At 37.2% G+C, this 15498-nt stretch overlaps 2 protein-coding genes across 3 annotated transcripts; one reads left to right on the top strand and one right to left on the bottom strand.

The window, feature by feature from the left end:
- Positions 1 to 5613: 5613 nt before the first annotated feature.
- Positions 5614 to 11858, top strand: LOC126679763 (SWI/SNF complex subunit SWI3D). 2 transcript variants are annotated; one of them, XM_050374741.2, is made up of 8 exons: positions 5614 to 6192; positions 7067 to 7593; positions 8020 to 8670; positions 9045 to 9211; positions 9291 to 9985; positions 10213 to 10400; positions 10477 to 10918; positions 11541 to 11858. In XM_050374741.2, the coding sequence occupies exons 1-7, from the start codon at positions 5745 to 5747 to the stop codon at positions 10846 to 10848; spliced, it is 3048 nt and encodes a 1015-aa protein (XP_050230698.1). In that variant the 5' UTR covers positions 5614 to 5744; the 3' UTR covers positions 10849 to 10918; positions 11541 to 11858. The 2 variants fall into 2 exon arrangements, with proteins under 2 accessions (XP_050230698.1, XP_050230697.1); XM_050374740.2 differs by having other exon boundaries at positions 9288 to 9985.
- A 291-nt stretch (positions 11859 to 12149) lies between these two features.
- Positions 12150 to 15144, bottom strand: LOC126679765 (ras-related protein Rab7). The gene is made up of 7 exons (XM_050374742.2): positions 14911 to 15144; positions 14705 to 14731; positions 14267 to 14366; positions 13265 to 13411; positions 13099 to 13179; positions 12853 to 12998; positions 12150 to 12523 (listed from the first exon to the last, which is right to left on the bottom strand). Exons 1-7 carry the CDS (start codon positions 14961 to 14963, stop codon positions 12457 to 12459), a joined length of 621 nt encoding a protein of 206 aa, XP_050230699.1. The 5' UTR covers positions 14964 to 15144; the 3' UTR covers positions 12150 to 12456.
- Positions 15145 to 15498: the final 354 nt, after the last annotated feature.

Raw genomic sequence — 15498 nt, 5'->3', positions numbered from 1 at the left:
GCAGCGCAAGACCTATACAACGACATGCTAAAAAAGGTGCTGGAATCCGTCCAGACAAATCTGGACAAGTTGGCCAACGAGGTCAAGAGGAAAAACGACAGACATGATGAAGCAATGAAAATATTGAGGGAAAATTTTAGCCCAACTTCTACCAGGAGAACTGAAAACACAGATCCAGACCGACAGGGGCCAACTAGAGGAAGAAGCGAAAAAAGAAACGAACTCAGGAAAGAAGGAAGAAACGAAGGAAGAAACGAACCTAGAAACGACGAAGAAGAAAGCCCAGAGAACCAAGAATATGGAAGAGATGATTCTAAAGAACAAATCTCAAGAGAAACGCCCAGAAACGATGCAAACCAAGACGACGCCCGAAGCGGGCTCAACTCCAAATGAGAAGAGCGAAGAGAGAAAGAAAAAGAAGACGCGCCGCCCAAGAGCAAAAGACAGGACAAAGATGCAGGAAAAGAGCAACCGAAGAAAAAACACCCGGAAGAAGAAGGCGAATCCTCAGAATCGCCCCAAAAGAGTAAAGCTACCTACGTTATAGAAGAGGACTTAGAGGAAAAAATCGGCAAAGCACTTAAAAAACTCAAATCCGAAGAACTTGACATAGACGACCTCAGGCTGAAGGGGTCGCCCCTTTCGCCCGAGATAATGGAGGAAGCAATCCCTTACAACATGAAGTTGTTAGCTTTGCCAACCTTCAATGGACAAGGAGACCCAAGGGACCATACATCCAGATTCACAGCCACTATGGGGCTGTTGAGCGTATCGGACACATTCCTGTGTCGAGTGTTCCCAACCACTCTCACAGGTACCGCCCAAAGGGGGTACAACAAGCTAAAACTTGGATCGATCAAGAGTTTCGCTTCTTTGTCAACGGAATTTCTCAACAGATATCTCACAAACATAGCAAAAACAACCACAAGCATCTTGAGGTCGTGTATTCAGGAAGAAGGAGACACTGAGAAGCTACATCGAGCGGTTTAATATACATTCTTAGCGGACAAGGAACCACACACCTCCCACCCATCTACATTCTCTGAACACATGATCAATCGATTCACGCTCACCACATCTCGGACAAGTTACATCAGATGAGATTCCTTAATCTAGCAGTAGTAATCATACAATGATGAATTAGCAGAGTGTTATCAAAACATTTAAAAATCTTGATTATGAATGAACTTCAACCATAAATTTGAAAGTCATGCTTGAAAATTTAGATAGTTATTTGATGCTGGCCACAAAATTTATATAATTAAATCAGTATCACAAGCAATATATTAGCAAAATCAGTTGAATGTGGCTCATACCTCATCGATTGCGCATTTTACTCTGGCTGGCTGCTCAGAATCAATTTCTTATTAATAACGAACGAGTCTGAAGACACACGACTAATGACATGTCCTGCTGCATTTGCAAAGATCGTTATGAGGACATGGACCACATTTTCGGACCTTGTATCATTGTTAGAGAAGTGAAAAAAACTTCTCTCTCCTACTCGTATTAATTCTTTTAATATTTTATTGTTTGAGGGTTGGTTGTCGGATAATTTGCAACTTAATAAAGATTGTGTAATACCCCAAAAGATTTAATTATCTAATTGGACCACGTGTCCAGTTTTAAGTCGCCGAAGTGGCGATATTGGAAAATTTTCCGAGAATTTAAGATAAATAAATTTTAGTGGGTCGGTTTTAGAAAAGATATTAGCGAAGAATTAAAAATATATCTCAATTCTAAAGTTAGAATTGGAGTTGAAAGGAAAAATATCGAGAAAAGCCTCAAAATAAAGTGCAGGGACTAAAGTGGTAATTTAGCCACTATGTTTCGAAAATGGAAATTTCGGATTTTGACGGGAAAATATTAATATCGGGATTCGTATTATTTATCAGATATAAATAATACGTATAAGTCATAATAAAAGAATTTATTGATTTAGCTATGGACTAAATCGTATAAAAGAAAAGTTTGAAAAATAAGTTGTAATAAAGAAAGAAAACAGGGACCAAAATGGACCTTTAACCTTAATATATAAGGTTTAAGATATGAATGAAAGAATCAGAGAGGGTGAGATAGAAGGATCCAGAGATTAAGCATTTCATCGATCGATATCGTCGTTTCGCCGCCGTTTCGTCGTTCGACGTCCGATTCGAGCGATTCGAGCGATTTTCGCAGCGATCTCTTCAAAATCGAAAGATCTATCATCTCCGGGCATCAAATCAAGGTAAAAATCTCTAGAATTGGTGCTAAATTCAAAATATATTGGATGTTTTAATGGATTAGTGTATTAAGGTTGAATTTGACGTTTTTGAAGTTATTTTGGCGTTTTGGTGAAAACGGAGTTACGGGTTTTGAGTAATAGGGGGTATAGCACGTCGGAATCGTGGCGAAACCCCGGAAATTGACTTCCGAGGTTCGTGCACGTGGTGCACGACCGTGCACGCTCCAAGGTGCACGAACGTGCACCAAGTGAGGTGCACGAACGTGCACCTGGGTTGCACAATCGTGCACCCACTGAGATGCACGCACGGGCACCCCGACTCGCCCCAACGTGCATTCGGGCCGCATTCGACCTAGGTATTTGACGTTTTTGAGAGTTTGACTATAAAAGATGAATTTCGGACTTCGAGAATCATAAGTTTTGAAATTAGCTCGACGTTTTCGATAGTCAACGATAACGGAAAACGTTAAGAACATTATACGATTCTCGAGTATGAGAAGCGGTATTCGTAACTCGTAAATACGACTAAAAGTTATCGAATACGAGAATAGTATTAAGAATGAAATTAAACCCTAGAATTTGAAAGTATTATACGTGTAACAATACGAGGTTAACATCTAACTATTAAACATTAATTAATATGTATCAGACGTACGAGTGAGCAGTGAGGGCACTAGACGAGGACTAGTACGAGCATACCACCACATCGACTTCATTATAGAGTGTATAGCGGTCACTGTGAGTTGCATTTTACTTTCGTGTATTACATATTAAAGTTATTTAATATTATACGCATCGCATTATATATGATTTGATTAAACGTTATATGTTTCTATCAAGTTTACATACGAGGAACTAGTATGCGATCCGAAGAAACTAGCTACCTATTGGGTGTCAATAGGCTGTGTGATCACCAGTATCGAGTCAGTCTAGTGTGTTTGCATATGATAAATGATTTGATATGCATTTATGATATGAATATGAATATGAATTTTGAAGTTGGACAATGAATTCGATACGAGTGAGCACTCGGCTACGGTGTAGCCTGGAGTCCCCGTATCTAGTGAGTTGGACTCACACTTTGGGATAAAGATAGGTCGCGATCGACGAGGTAGAGTGTGAACACTCCCGGGTCGGACCATTTGGATCAGTATGATTTGATTAATTGAAAGTTATGTCGCATGCTAGGATATTAGTTTCGCACGGATCAAATACCTGTTTATATGTATTATTTTATGTTACTATTTCTTGAAATGCAATGCTATGTTTTTTTATATTAATACCGTTAGTAAAATGCAAACTCACTCAGTATTTTTCCAAATACTGACCCTTCACTTTTGATGTCTTTCAGGTGCTTAGCGTCTGGGCCTAGTTAGAAGCCAATTTTGGGATCTGGAAGTCAGTTACGTATGTATAGTTCTTTGACTTCCGTAGTGCTGCAGTAGTGGTTCAGTATTGACAGAGTCATAGTCTAGACAACAGTACATTTTGATTGTATATATTACTTGATGTCTTGTTTATACTTTTTGTAGGTTACGTGTTTTGTGTTTTGTTCACGGCACCAGATGCCAGTGATATGTCTAATACACTAACTTATGTATATAGTACCGCAAGGTCAGTTCGTACAGGATACGGTAACTAGAGCCCGCGAGGTTATCTGAACAGTTAGTGTAAATATTTAATTATATGTATATATGTATATTTGCTTCTGTTTTTTGATGTTATTTGTTCACTATTTGCGAAAAAATTAATAGTGGTTTTAGGCTTACTACGGTTTCCGGAGCTACCACTCCCGTTCCCTAGCGCCGGTTGCGGCTCAATAATTTGAGTCGTGACAGATTACAAGGAAGGTTATTGGAGGACTATGTTTGGTATAACATGCTAGTGCCTATGGAATCATTGCAATTATTTTATTTTCAATGACAAAGTATAAATAGTATGGACTATGGAAAATCATTGCGCAGATTGTATGGTTAACTTCAATTCCTCCTAATCAGTTGGGATGGTTATTCATGAGAATGTTTTGGAAGATGTTATAGACTACATCAATAAGGATATTGTCAGCGTTTCTCTATACCGTATGAGCAATAGGAATTAAATCATTTTTTTCCGTGGCCATCTCTTTTTTCATAAAAGAAAAGTGATAAAAAGAGTGAACATTTTTCTATTTTTGTTATACATTAAAATTTTACTTTTATGTATTTAAACATGTAACTGAATCGAATTTAAGTCAAATTTGAATAGAAAAAATATCCTAACGAGTTCGAGTACGGATTTTAAGTTTTAGAGTTGGGTGGATCTAATTTAATAGTGTTTCGACTCTTTAGAAAAAGATAATGTTTGGACTATGAGTGAGCATCAGTCAGTTCGGTTGAATTTTTTTTCCGGTTTGTTCGGTTTTCGATTTGAGAAAATCCCAATCCAAACCGTACTTTATTTAACCAAACACTAACAAAACTTTAACCGAAAAACTTCGGTCGGTTCGGTTCAATTTTCATAATTTTTATCGGTTTAGGTTTTTAAAAGCCCATAAAAAATTAAAGTAAATCCTATAATTTTTAATAGAAAATTAAAATAAAGCCCATAATTTTTAACAAAAAGTTAAAGTAAGCCTATAAATTCAAATTACAAATAAATTATAGGATAAGGTACAAAAATGACCCTAATGTTTACCATGTGGCTCACATTTTCCCTAATATTTTTTGAGTCTAAAAAATGACCCTAATCTTACCAAATTTGAACAAATATACCCCTCACCGTTAGACGGAGGGGTATATTTGTTCCACTTTGGTAACGTTAGGATTATTATTATTCCACTTTGATAATATTAGGGTCATTTTGAGACTCGAAAAACATTAGAGCAACCGGCTAATCGTATGCTAAATCAGCCGAATTAATGATCAAACACGCTACCATTAGACGTAGGGTATATTTGTTCCTTTTTGGTAATGTTAGGGACATTTTTAATACTCAAAAAACATTAGGGGGAATGTGAGCTACATGGTAAACATTAGGGTCATTTTTGTACCTTAACCCTAAATTATAACATAACAAAATAAAAACCTCTATTAACAATTATAAATTTTAAAATTTGTGAGTTAAAAGAGTATATATATACACTTGTCCTTCTATTTAAACGATGTAGTTTTAGTATTTTTGGTTGGTTTGATTGTTCGGTCGTTTTGATTTATGAAAGCTACAAATATAACCTAACACCAAACTTCATACTTTCTCATATTTAATATCGGTTCAAACCATTTTAATAAAAAAAACCGCACCAAAGTAATAAATTTTGGTCCGATTCGATATGATTTTTCGATTTGGTTCGGTTCTTGCTTACCTCTGGTTTTGACTCAGACTTATTTACACCCGGTAGGACCTAAACACGGTATCTTGCACTGGAAATAGCAAATTCATATCTGGTAATTGCAAAACCATAACAGAAATGTTGCACTAGTATATCATTTTCATTCTTTGAGAAACCCTCGAAACAAAACATCAAATTCGCAGGTAAAACACAATGGAGGACAAACCACCGGCGGGAGCCACGGAGTCGCCGGCATCAGCTGAGCCGTCTTCGTCCTCACGGCGGCGAGCCGGTGGACAAAAGAGGAAAGCAAACGCGCTTTCGTCATCATCAAACTCGTCATCGACGCCGTCTAAACGGTTAACTAGAGAGAAAGCGGCGATCTCTCAAATTTCGATCCATAACAGCGGTGGTCCATTGACGAGAGCTAGGCAGAGCCCTAGCAATTTTGGAGCTTTACCTGGCGGTGGTTCTGCTGGCGGCGGTGGAATTAAGGTGGAGGAGAAGGTGGCAGTGGCGCTTACGGCGACGGAGGTGGCGGCAGCGCTGTTGGAGGAGGAGGAAGCTAGTAAAATTGAGGAGTTGAAGGGAGGGATAGAATCGGAATTTGAGGTTATTAGATCTCGTGATTCTAATGCTCATGTTGTGCCTTCTCATTGTGGTCAGTTGCTTGTTTTTCTAAATTTTCAAAAGTTTTTAACTTCGAACTTTAAGTGTGCATTTGCTTTTGTTTGCTCTGGTAGTAATAAAGGTTAAATATGAGTTCATTCAGACAGTTCAGTCGCACTATTCAATGAGTTCTTTAACCATTGGATTCATGTTTGGGAATGTTGTGAAACTAAGAGTAGTGGCATAGGTGTAAGTGAGAGTAGAGTGGGGTTAACACTATGGTGATGAAGGTCCCTAAATCGCCTACTGCCTGGAAAGTTTGGAGGAGATGGTGATTTTCAGGCGGATGTGATGCCGTCACTACCCGTTTTCGGGAAGGGAAGGGGCGGTTCTTGTGATGGTGGTGGCATAGGAGGAAAGAGGCTGCATTATAGGATTGTAAATTTGTGAGGAGATGGGACTTTTCACTAAGATTGTATGCTTATTTTTGGGTGAGGGTGATTATAAGCTAGCTTAATGCTCGAAGTGGTGGTGCTACACTTGTTGCTAAAAAGTTGTTAAGTGAAAAATAAAAATGAATGTAATGGTCAAAATGCTTGTTTGCGCCACATTGATGGCGCACACATTGTTTTAGAAATTTCTTTTTATTTTTGGTCGATATTGAAATTTATCTGATGCGTGGGCTGCGTGTCAGCTGATTCAATTCAAGTAGATAAGTTATGTTTGTAGTCAAGAGAAAAACTCAAAGACATTTTCTTTTATTTGCATTTGGAACTTCATTCTCATGCATTTAGTTATCTTGATTCCTCAAAAACTGTTTGATGGGAAGGCTGTTAAGTTCTGGTTGTCAAAATAAGGTATAAGGGAATTGTATGTCTTGTTGTTATCTGCTGCATTGGGCTTATATTGCTTTCTTTGAATTACAGGCTGGTTTTCATGGACAAAAGTTCACCCCCTTGAAGAGCGCATTCTTCCTTCATTCTTTAATGGAAAGTCTCAGATTCGTACACCTGATACCTACATGGAGATACGCAATTGGATTGTGAGAAAATTTCATTCAAATCCAAATGTACAGATTGAATTGAAAGACCTGTCAGAGCTCGAGGTTGCTGACATGGATTCAAAGCAAGAGGTGCTAGAATTCTTGGACTATTGGGGATTGATAAATTTCCACCCATTCCCACTAACTGATTCTTCTCCCTCTGCTGATAGTGATGGAGTATCGGTGAAGGATTCCTTGCTTGAAAAGTTGTTTCGCTTTAAAACCATTCAACCATGTAGACCTGTTGTTCCTAAGCCCAATAATGTTACTACTCCGGCTTTACCATCTGGTTTGTTTCCTGAATCTTCAGTTGCAGAAGAGTTGGTCAGGCCTGAGGGACCATCTGTTGAGTACCACTGCAATTCTTGTTCGGCTGATTGCTCTCGTAAACGCTACCATTGTCAGACGCAGGTTAGTTGTTTCGTAGAAATCCTTGGTTACTTGCTAGTTGCTAAGGAAGAGAAATAACATTTTTGAACTAAATTGTCGTCGTAGTATAAGATCCCAGTTCTGAATTTGAACTCCTAGTGGTGTCCGGTCAAAGCACAAAATACACTAAAGATGCAACATCTATACATATACACACACATACATATATGCATATGATACTTAAAGGCTGTTATTCCATTTTCTTATGTCATGATATTTTCTTTTTCTACAAAGTTACTTGTTAATAGGATTGAGTTTGCTAAGGGATGGGTATTTTTATAGACAAATGGACATCAGTTTGCACTAATTAACGAGTCAATCCTATATTCATTCAACCATGTAGAGTAGTTTGATATGATCCAGTTTCACCATTATATTCATTCATTCTAATCATGTTCTTGTTGACAGGCAGATTATGACTTATGTGCTGATTGCTTTAACAATGGAAAATTTGGCTCAGACATGGCATCATCTGATTTTATTCTCATGGAACCCGCTGAGGCTCCTGGCGTAAGTGGTGGGAAGTGGACTGATCAGGAGACCTTACTTCTCCTTGAAGCATTGGAACTTTTTAAAGAAAACTGGAACGAGATTGCAGAGCATGTTGCAACGAAAACCAAAGCTCAATGCATATTGCACTTTGTTCAAATGCCAATTGAGGATGTCTTTTTTGACTGTGACGATGATGTAGATGAGAATTCCAAAGAAATTACAGATCCACTTGCAGCCATTGATGAAACATCTGCTCCTAAAGATGGGATTGAAGCAAGTGAGGATAAAATAGATGGTAAGGAGGATCAACCTCAGACTTCCTTAATGGAAGGTGCAAATGAAACAAAAGATGGTCAGGAAACTGCAAAACCTGACAATGCCAGTGAAGCCATAGTTGGCGAGGGAACTTCAAATACAAAAGATACTAGTGGAGTGAAGGATGCTCCCCTTATAGTTGAAGATGTTGCACTTAAAGCTCTTACAGAAGCATTTGAAAGTGTTGGTTACCTCTCCACACCTGAAAACCGACTTTCGTTTGCTGAGGTTGGAAATCCTGTCATGGCTCTGGTAAGTAAAGTGGAAAGTAGGGTATTTTATTATGTGCATCTAGAATTTAACTCTCTACTACCAAAAGGAATAAGCTGTAATAAATAATTTAACTTTTCCATGCTTTGCCCTTGGCTGCTTTAAGAGTGAATCATTTTTGCCTTCCCAAACATGCATGCAATATTTCCCTTCTTCCCTTAATATTTAGGCCTGTCTTTGCATCTCTTTCGTTACTTATATCAATATGGTTTCATCCAGTATAAGTAGAAAGACGGAAAGTGTGATTATTAGACATCCACATGTAGCAAGAAATAAAAATTTCATTTGCACTTTCACCTTTGATATAAATTGTAACCACCATCTGTTAAATTGCATGTTTTTGCTTTCCTTTATAGGCAGCATTTCTGGGAAGATTAGCAGGAAGGGAAATTGCTATAGCATCAGCCCAAAGCTCTTTGAAATCCTTAAGCACTGATTCCCCTAGCCTGCAGCTGGCAGCAAGGCACTGCTTTCTTTTGGAAGATCCACCAGATGACCAAAAGGGATCAGCTGGTATTGACAGGTATAGAAACTTCTTATCATACTTCAATTTTCTTTTGGCAATTTGGGATTTGAATTCACGTAATAAGATATTGCAGCAGTGCTATTGAAATGGCTAATCAAGATGCTCCAAAAAACAACCAGGAGGACCAAAGCCAGAGAGGAAATGAGACTACATTAAATGATCCCAGTAACAAGAACATTGAAGATTCCACTGCAGAGGAGAAGCAGCCTCCAGGTTCTTCAAATAAAGAATCCTGTGAGAAAGTAAATACTGCAAATGATGCAGTTAAAGTTTCTCATGAGGAAGTTGAACCTGGTAAACTGAAGGAATCTAATGAACTGGAGCTGGAAAAGGAACCCAAATCGAGTATTTTAAAAAACTCAAATAAGATGTCTTCCAAGTCTGAATGTCCAACAAGTCCCGTGAAGGAGACAGAAGCATCCTTAGTGACGCCGCAATCTCAGCATCCAGAAAACTCTAAGGATGTGGATATGGTATCAGATCTGAAACCTTCTGGCAAGAATGAGCCTTCTCAACCAGTTGCATCATTGTCAGTTGAAGAGTCCCCTCAAGCTGCTAAGGGGCCAAAGGATGAAGACATGGTGTTAGATTCTCTCCCTCCAGAGAACAAGGAGCCACAGCAAAAAGTAAAATCCAATTCATTGGGAGATCACTCTCTCCCTACAGAGGCACCCATGGATGTAGACATGATGTCTTCACTGCCTTCAGAAACAAAAGAGCCTCAGCAGCCAGTTGCACCTAACTCAATGGCTGAAAATGGAGCAACTACAGGTCATCTCTCTCTTTCTCTTCCCAACTCACCATGTTGTAGGTCCATTGTTTGTGTGAAAAGGCCCGGTTAGCTTTGTGCTTATGAAATTCAGAAGATCCGCTTAGGGAATAGATTTTTTTGGGTGTATTTTTAGATACCTATATTATTGATGCCCTCCAGTTAATTTGTAAATTTCAGTTGTCGATTTCCCTCTAATTTTATTTCCGTGCGGTGGTTAATTTTGCAGCTAAGGTCCAAAAGGACAATAACACAGAGAAGCCTGATTGTAAGAGGATTAAAGATGACCATGGCGTGGATAAGATAAAGAGAGCTGCCGTTTCTACACTCTCAGCAGCAGCAGTGAAAGCAAAACTTCTTGCTGGCCAGGAGGAAGACCTAATTCGACAACTTGCTGCATCATTGGTCGAAAAGCAGGTATTTTCAGAGAGTTATGAATGATTTTTGTTGTTGATCTTGGAGAATTGACCTCCATTTTTTTTTCTTTTGACAGTTGCATAAGCTGGAAATGAAGTTGGCTTTCTTTAATGAAATGGATCATATAATTCTAAGGGTCAGGGAGCAACTTGACAGGTCAAGGCAGAGGCTGTACCATGAGAGAGCGCAGATAATTGCAACCCGACTTGGAATTCCACCTTCCACGTCTCGACCAATGCCACCAACTTTACCCGCCAATAGAATTGCAATGAATATTGCAAACTCAAATTCCAGACCCCCTATGAACATAAATACCCTGAGGCCACCAATTTCAAGACCAATGGGGGCATTAGGTCCTACCCCTTCTAACCCATTTGTATCAACAACAGCAGGAAATTCAATTCGGCCTTCTAGCCAGGACAATCCTTATTCAGTTGTGACTAAGTAGTATTTCGTCAAAAGGCATGTGAATAGAGAGTTCTATTGACTTTTGTACACCATTTACATCCATTTGCAAAGTAAGTCCCTTACTGTTCTTATTATATTCTGAAAGATAGCATGCCTTTTAGGTGCTTTTGACCTTGAAATTTGTCAGGTGATTCTTTGTTTAGTTTCTCCGGGATAGAGCTGATATAACTTAGGTGAAGCTAAAACATGTTTTGATCAAGGGGTCCATATGTCATAAGTGATTCTGGTTTTAAGCATATATCAGGAATCTATTAAAGAACTTACAATTAGATTTTACTTGTAGCTGCTGTATGCCCTTGTATGATATGACTAGAGTGCTCTTTTTTTTTTGTCATGACTAGGGTGCGCTCAATACTAATTCTGTCACATAAAGTAAATTGCTCGTCTTAAACTTGTTTGGTGGTAGTGGAAGAGGATTTGATGTGATAACTCAAAGGTCATGTATAAGATGAAAAGCTCTCATTTGGCCATCAAACCAGTCTAATCCACTTCCGAGAATTTCAAACCAATTTTTTTATTATATCCTTGTGCATATTCTGGACATTGTCGTACAGAAACGTTTTCCATTTAATGCAATTGTATCTATTCTTGTAACTGTTTTATTCTTCTACTCTATTTTTAGATTGGAAACTTTGATTTTATGATATCTTATGATCCTCATCATGTATGCAGTTGATACCTGTAAGGTTCACAAGGCATGGTTTATACTCCGGAAGTGGGACCGACCGGCTATCATCCATAGGTCATATTTGTGTGTATAGCTTGCATCTCAAGTGAACCATAACTTATTTAGTCAGAAAGAAATGTTGTAAACCTTGTTGTAAGTGTGGCCTCATTAGCAGGAGCGTTAGACCTAGTAAAGTGGGAAGTAGGAGTAAAACTTAACTCACAGCTTGAATAGTGTTGCTTAATCTGTATGAAGTATTGTTACTGCTCCAAGATTGTGAGCTGCTAATGCTGAATTGCGCTGGCAAAGCCACATTTGGATTACTGGATTTCTCTTTCAAATTTGGATAAAAAAATGCAAATTTGAGTCGAGGCACTGAATCGCAACAGTTAAATTGTATCTTCTAATGCAAGAAGAAGGGTAATGGTGAGAGAAGAAATAAAGTAAATGAGAATGATCGCACATTTTCAATTTGGCCTAGTTGCCACTGCAAAGAAATCGAATTACAATCATAAAAATACCAATCCCTGCATCACATTACACTTTAAGTCGAACCACCATATCATTTTCTGATGAATGCTGTTATGTGAGGGTTATTCTGTTCAAATTCAAAGTACTCAAACATCTTCATAATTGAAAGAAACGGCAAAAAAAAAATTATTTGTAGCAACAGGACTAATGAACTATAAATGAGATCCGAATGAAGAAATCAAACACAACCTGGACAAATCAACAAATCAAAACAGTTTTAGACGAGGCACCTATAACTGGCACCAATTGACCAATTTTTGCGTCCTGCAGACACTAATGTACAGTATATAGGCTTCATACATGCCAATATAAATGGCTCGGAAAGAGATTAAATACTTTATAAACTTGAGTAGGGGTCCATTTTTTGATGCTGAGGAATCAACCCAAAAATTAGCACTCACATCCAGTTGACCTAGCCTGACTGCTGCTTCCAACATCAATGGTGTCAGGCAAATATCTTCACAACCATCAAATTGCCGTCACAAGCAGAGCAGCACGGAAACATAAAAAATTCATCAGAACATTTCATATAGCAGAAAATCGAAACATGCTATTTAAGAGACGATATAAATTAATATTGTAGCATTGGCAAGTTCAACTACAAAAATCAAGTAATGTGTTTGGGCCAATATTAGTTAATTGACCTATATCAGCAAAAACTTACTTTCAAACAAAAGTTGAAATCAATAAGAATTTCATTGAACCGGCAAATGAGTCAACATCAGTCTAATTTATGTGCGTTGCTATAAAAGTATGTGGATACAAGTGGTTAGTTTAGTAACTTACATTTCTTCCTCTTCCCCACTCTTCAGGGCATTCTTTGCTATGCATTGGAAAGCTTCTTCCACATTAATGCCTTCTTTGGCAGAGGTTTCAAAGTATGGAATATTCCCTTTTGATGCACACCAAGCTCTAGCCTTTTTTTCCGACACCTGAGCTCAAGTAAAAACAGAGGTATTAATTGAGCACGTATAGATATGAATAGAACATGTGAACCTAAAACTATCCAGAGTAGCAAGTTCAAATGCATACCACTCTACTATTTCCACCATCCACATCAACCTTATTCCCAAGAACAACAAATGGGAAATTCTCTGGATCTGAAGGACTTGCCTGCAAACAGAAATTCTCAAATCAAATCATGAATTCCATTTAATATATCCTTGTACCTATCTTGCAGAGAGAGAAAAGGAATCACCTGAATAAGAAATTCTTCTCTCCAATTGTTAAGGTTATCAAATGACTTCATTGAATTAACATCATATACAAGAACACAGCAATCAGCGCCCCGATAGAAAGCAACACCGAGACTCTGAAATCTTTCCTGCCCTGCTGTATCCCAGATCTACCAAAACAACACAGCATTAAATTTTGGTTATGGCACCACAAACTATACTGGAAGATTAACAAGAAATCCAGCGGCACATGAATTGAAAGTAGAAATCATAGAACAGCAACACGGTGAAGGATCAATATGCACCAAAGATTGCCGTTCACCAAAACTAGTCCAAAAAGAATGGTAATGCGTTGCCTTTGCATACCAAACCCACACAGCAACCAACTTAGCAACAAAATCTCACAAGTGACAGGAATAATAATAACCAATTTGCTCTAGGTGTGGGCTCATAAGAAAAACACAAAACAGGTTTCCAATATGATGCCCTAGAACAAAAGCACATGTAGTGCAAAATAACAAGACATCATAAAGATGATAGGACAGATACTGATGAGTTGCTCGGGCTTATCATTAAAAAGAGAGTTAAGACTTAAGAGAAACAAGCATTTTGTCTAATGCAATACATTCTACACTACAGTAATTTGATAGGTCTTCAATAGCTCAACCTCAGCTAAAAGAGTCTTCTAATACATATTTCCGCAATAAAAATAGAGAAGTGCAAAAACAGTAGGTCTACGAAGTGCAGTCTCCATCAGGTTTATCGTGTGGAAACAAAACCCATTGTAGTTGTATGCTAAAATAGAATAAGAAAATTTGATTGTAACATGAGATGTGTTAATATAAACCCACTGTCATAACATGATAGATTTAGTCCCATTACAATCTCAGTATACCAACTGCACGAGAAACTAAAATTCAGAGATAAACTATATGCAGTCTACTCAAGTGGTACTTCAATGCAAAAGTTCAATCTACAATAAACCATTACTAAAAAAAAAGGGTATGTTATATAGTGCTATAAACCTGTAAAGTGAAGAGCCTATCTTCAAACTGCACTTCCTTGGTCAAGAAATCAGCTCCAATTGTTGCCTTGTATTGGTTGCTAAACTTCTTATTTACATATCTAAAAAGCAACACGTCAAGAAAACACATACCAGAAAACAACGACAACAACCAGAAAATCACAGCTTTTCTTCCAAAGACCATGCATTTTCTTAAAATCTCTTAATAAACCATATGATCAGGGCGAACCTAGGAAGAGCGCTTATGGTGGGACAGTTGCCCACATTATTATATTAAATCTTTGGAAAAAAAATATGAATATAGAATTTAATAGCATAGTGTTTCCGTCTTAAAATTTATAGAATTGCCCAGGATAAAATTTATATTTTTGAATTTTTCCAATCTTACAAAATTTCATATGATTATTAAAAAATATCAACAATTAAATTAAAAGGATACTGATTCATCAACGAGGTCTTTCCCACCCTGTAAAAAAAAATCAAAATGCAATAATAAATTAACCCAAAGCAGCATCAAAACGATCATAACAAATACTATAAAACAACAATTTAATGATCAGATCAAACTACAATTAAATAAAAAGATCGGTGAAATAAAAACCCTAGAATTGTACAATTAATAAAAGAGAATTATAATTAACTGACCCGCTGTCACCGAGGATAATGACCTTCAAGAGAGTTCTACGACGGGAAGGCATAACTTTGATTCAATTGAATTTGAACTTTTTTTTAATAATTTAGGGTTTTTTAAACTATTTTAAGGAAAAAGAGGCGATTTTGGGCGTAATTTGATCTTGACGACGACGAAGAAGTACTGGGGGTGGATTTTTCTTGAACTGTTTACTACTAGACGACACCAAGACGAAGAAAAAAGAAAAAAAATAATTGTAGTACTAATCTTATTTTTTTATTTATTTTATTAGCTTTGTGTTTTGATTGTAAATTGAAAGCTGGTTCTGACATGTAATTCGCTTGTTTTTTTAATTTTTAATTTATTTATTTTGCAAACTCATTTTATTTATTTACAGACTGGTGATGTAACTCATGGGTATTTATTTATTTATTTTGATTATATTTGAATTTTATTTTGGGATTTTTAAGATGAAATTTTTGTAAATATATGTTTCTTTACTTGTTTTTTTTTTCTTTCAAAAGTTAAAATCTTTTAGAATAAGATTAAAGTATAATTTAGAAAGTCAAATCACAAAATTTAACTATATGATATTTTCAATT

The sequence above is a fragment of the Mercurialis annua genome, linkage group LG5 (genome assembly GCF_937616625.2).
Source record: "Mercurialis annua linkage group LG5, ddMerAnnu1.2, whole genome shotgun sequence".
NCBI lineage: Eukaryota > Viridiplantae > Streptophyta > Magnoliopsida > Malpighiales > Euphorbiaceae > Mercurialis > Mercurialis annua.
The sequence above is the reverse complement of the archived record's forward strand: the minus strand, read 5'-3'. Positions and strand labels throughout refer to the sequence as shown.

What these genes read in the sequence shown, in the direction of transcription:
- LOC126679763 (XM_050374740.2), top strand. Translation starts at nt 5,745, where the DNA reads ATGGAGGACAAACCACCGGCGGGAGCCACGGAGTCGCCGGCATCAGCT. An exon ending in GGATCAGCTGGTATTGACAG is followed by an intron (nt 9,212 to 9,287) that starts GTATAGAAACTT and finishes AAGATATTGCAG; the next exon opens with CAGTGCTATTGAAATGGCTA. An exon ending in TGAAAATGGAGCAACTACAG is followed by an intron (nt 9,986 to 10,212) that starts GTCATCTCTCTC and finishes TTAATTTTGCAG; the next exon opens with CTAAGGTCCAAAAGGACAAT.
- LOC126679765 (XM_050374742.2), bottom strand. Translation starts at nt 14,963, where the DNA reads ATGCCTTCCCGTCGTAGAACTCTCTTGAAGGTCATTATCCTCGGTGAC. An exon ending in ATAGGCTCTTCACTTTACAG is followed by an intron (nt 13,412 to 14,266) that starts GTTTATAGCACT and finishes TTGTTTTGGTAG; the next exon opens with ATCTGGGATACAGCAGGGCA. An exon ending in AGTGGGGAAGAGGAAGAAAT is followed by an intron (nt 12,524 to 12,852) that starts GTAAGTTACTAA and finishes ATGGTTGTGAAG; the next exon opens with ATATTTGCCTGACACCATTG.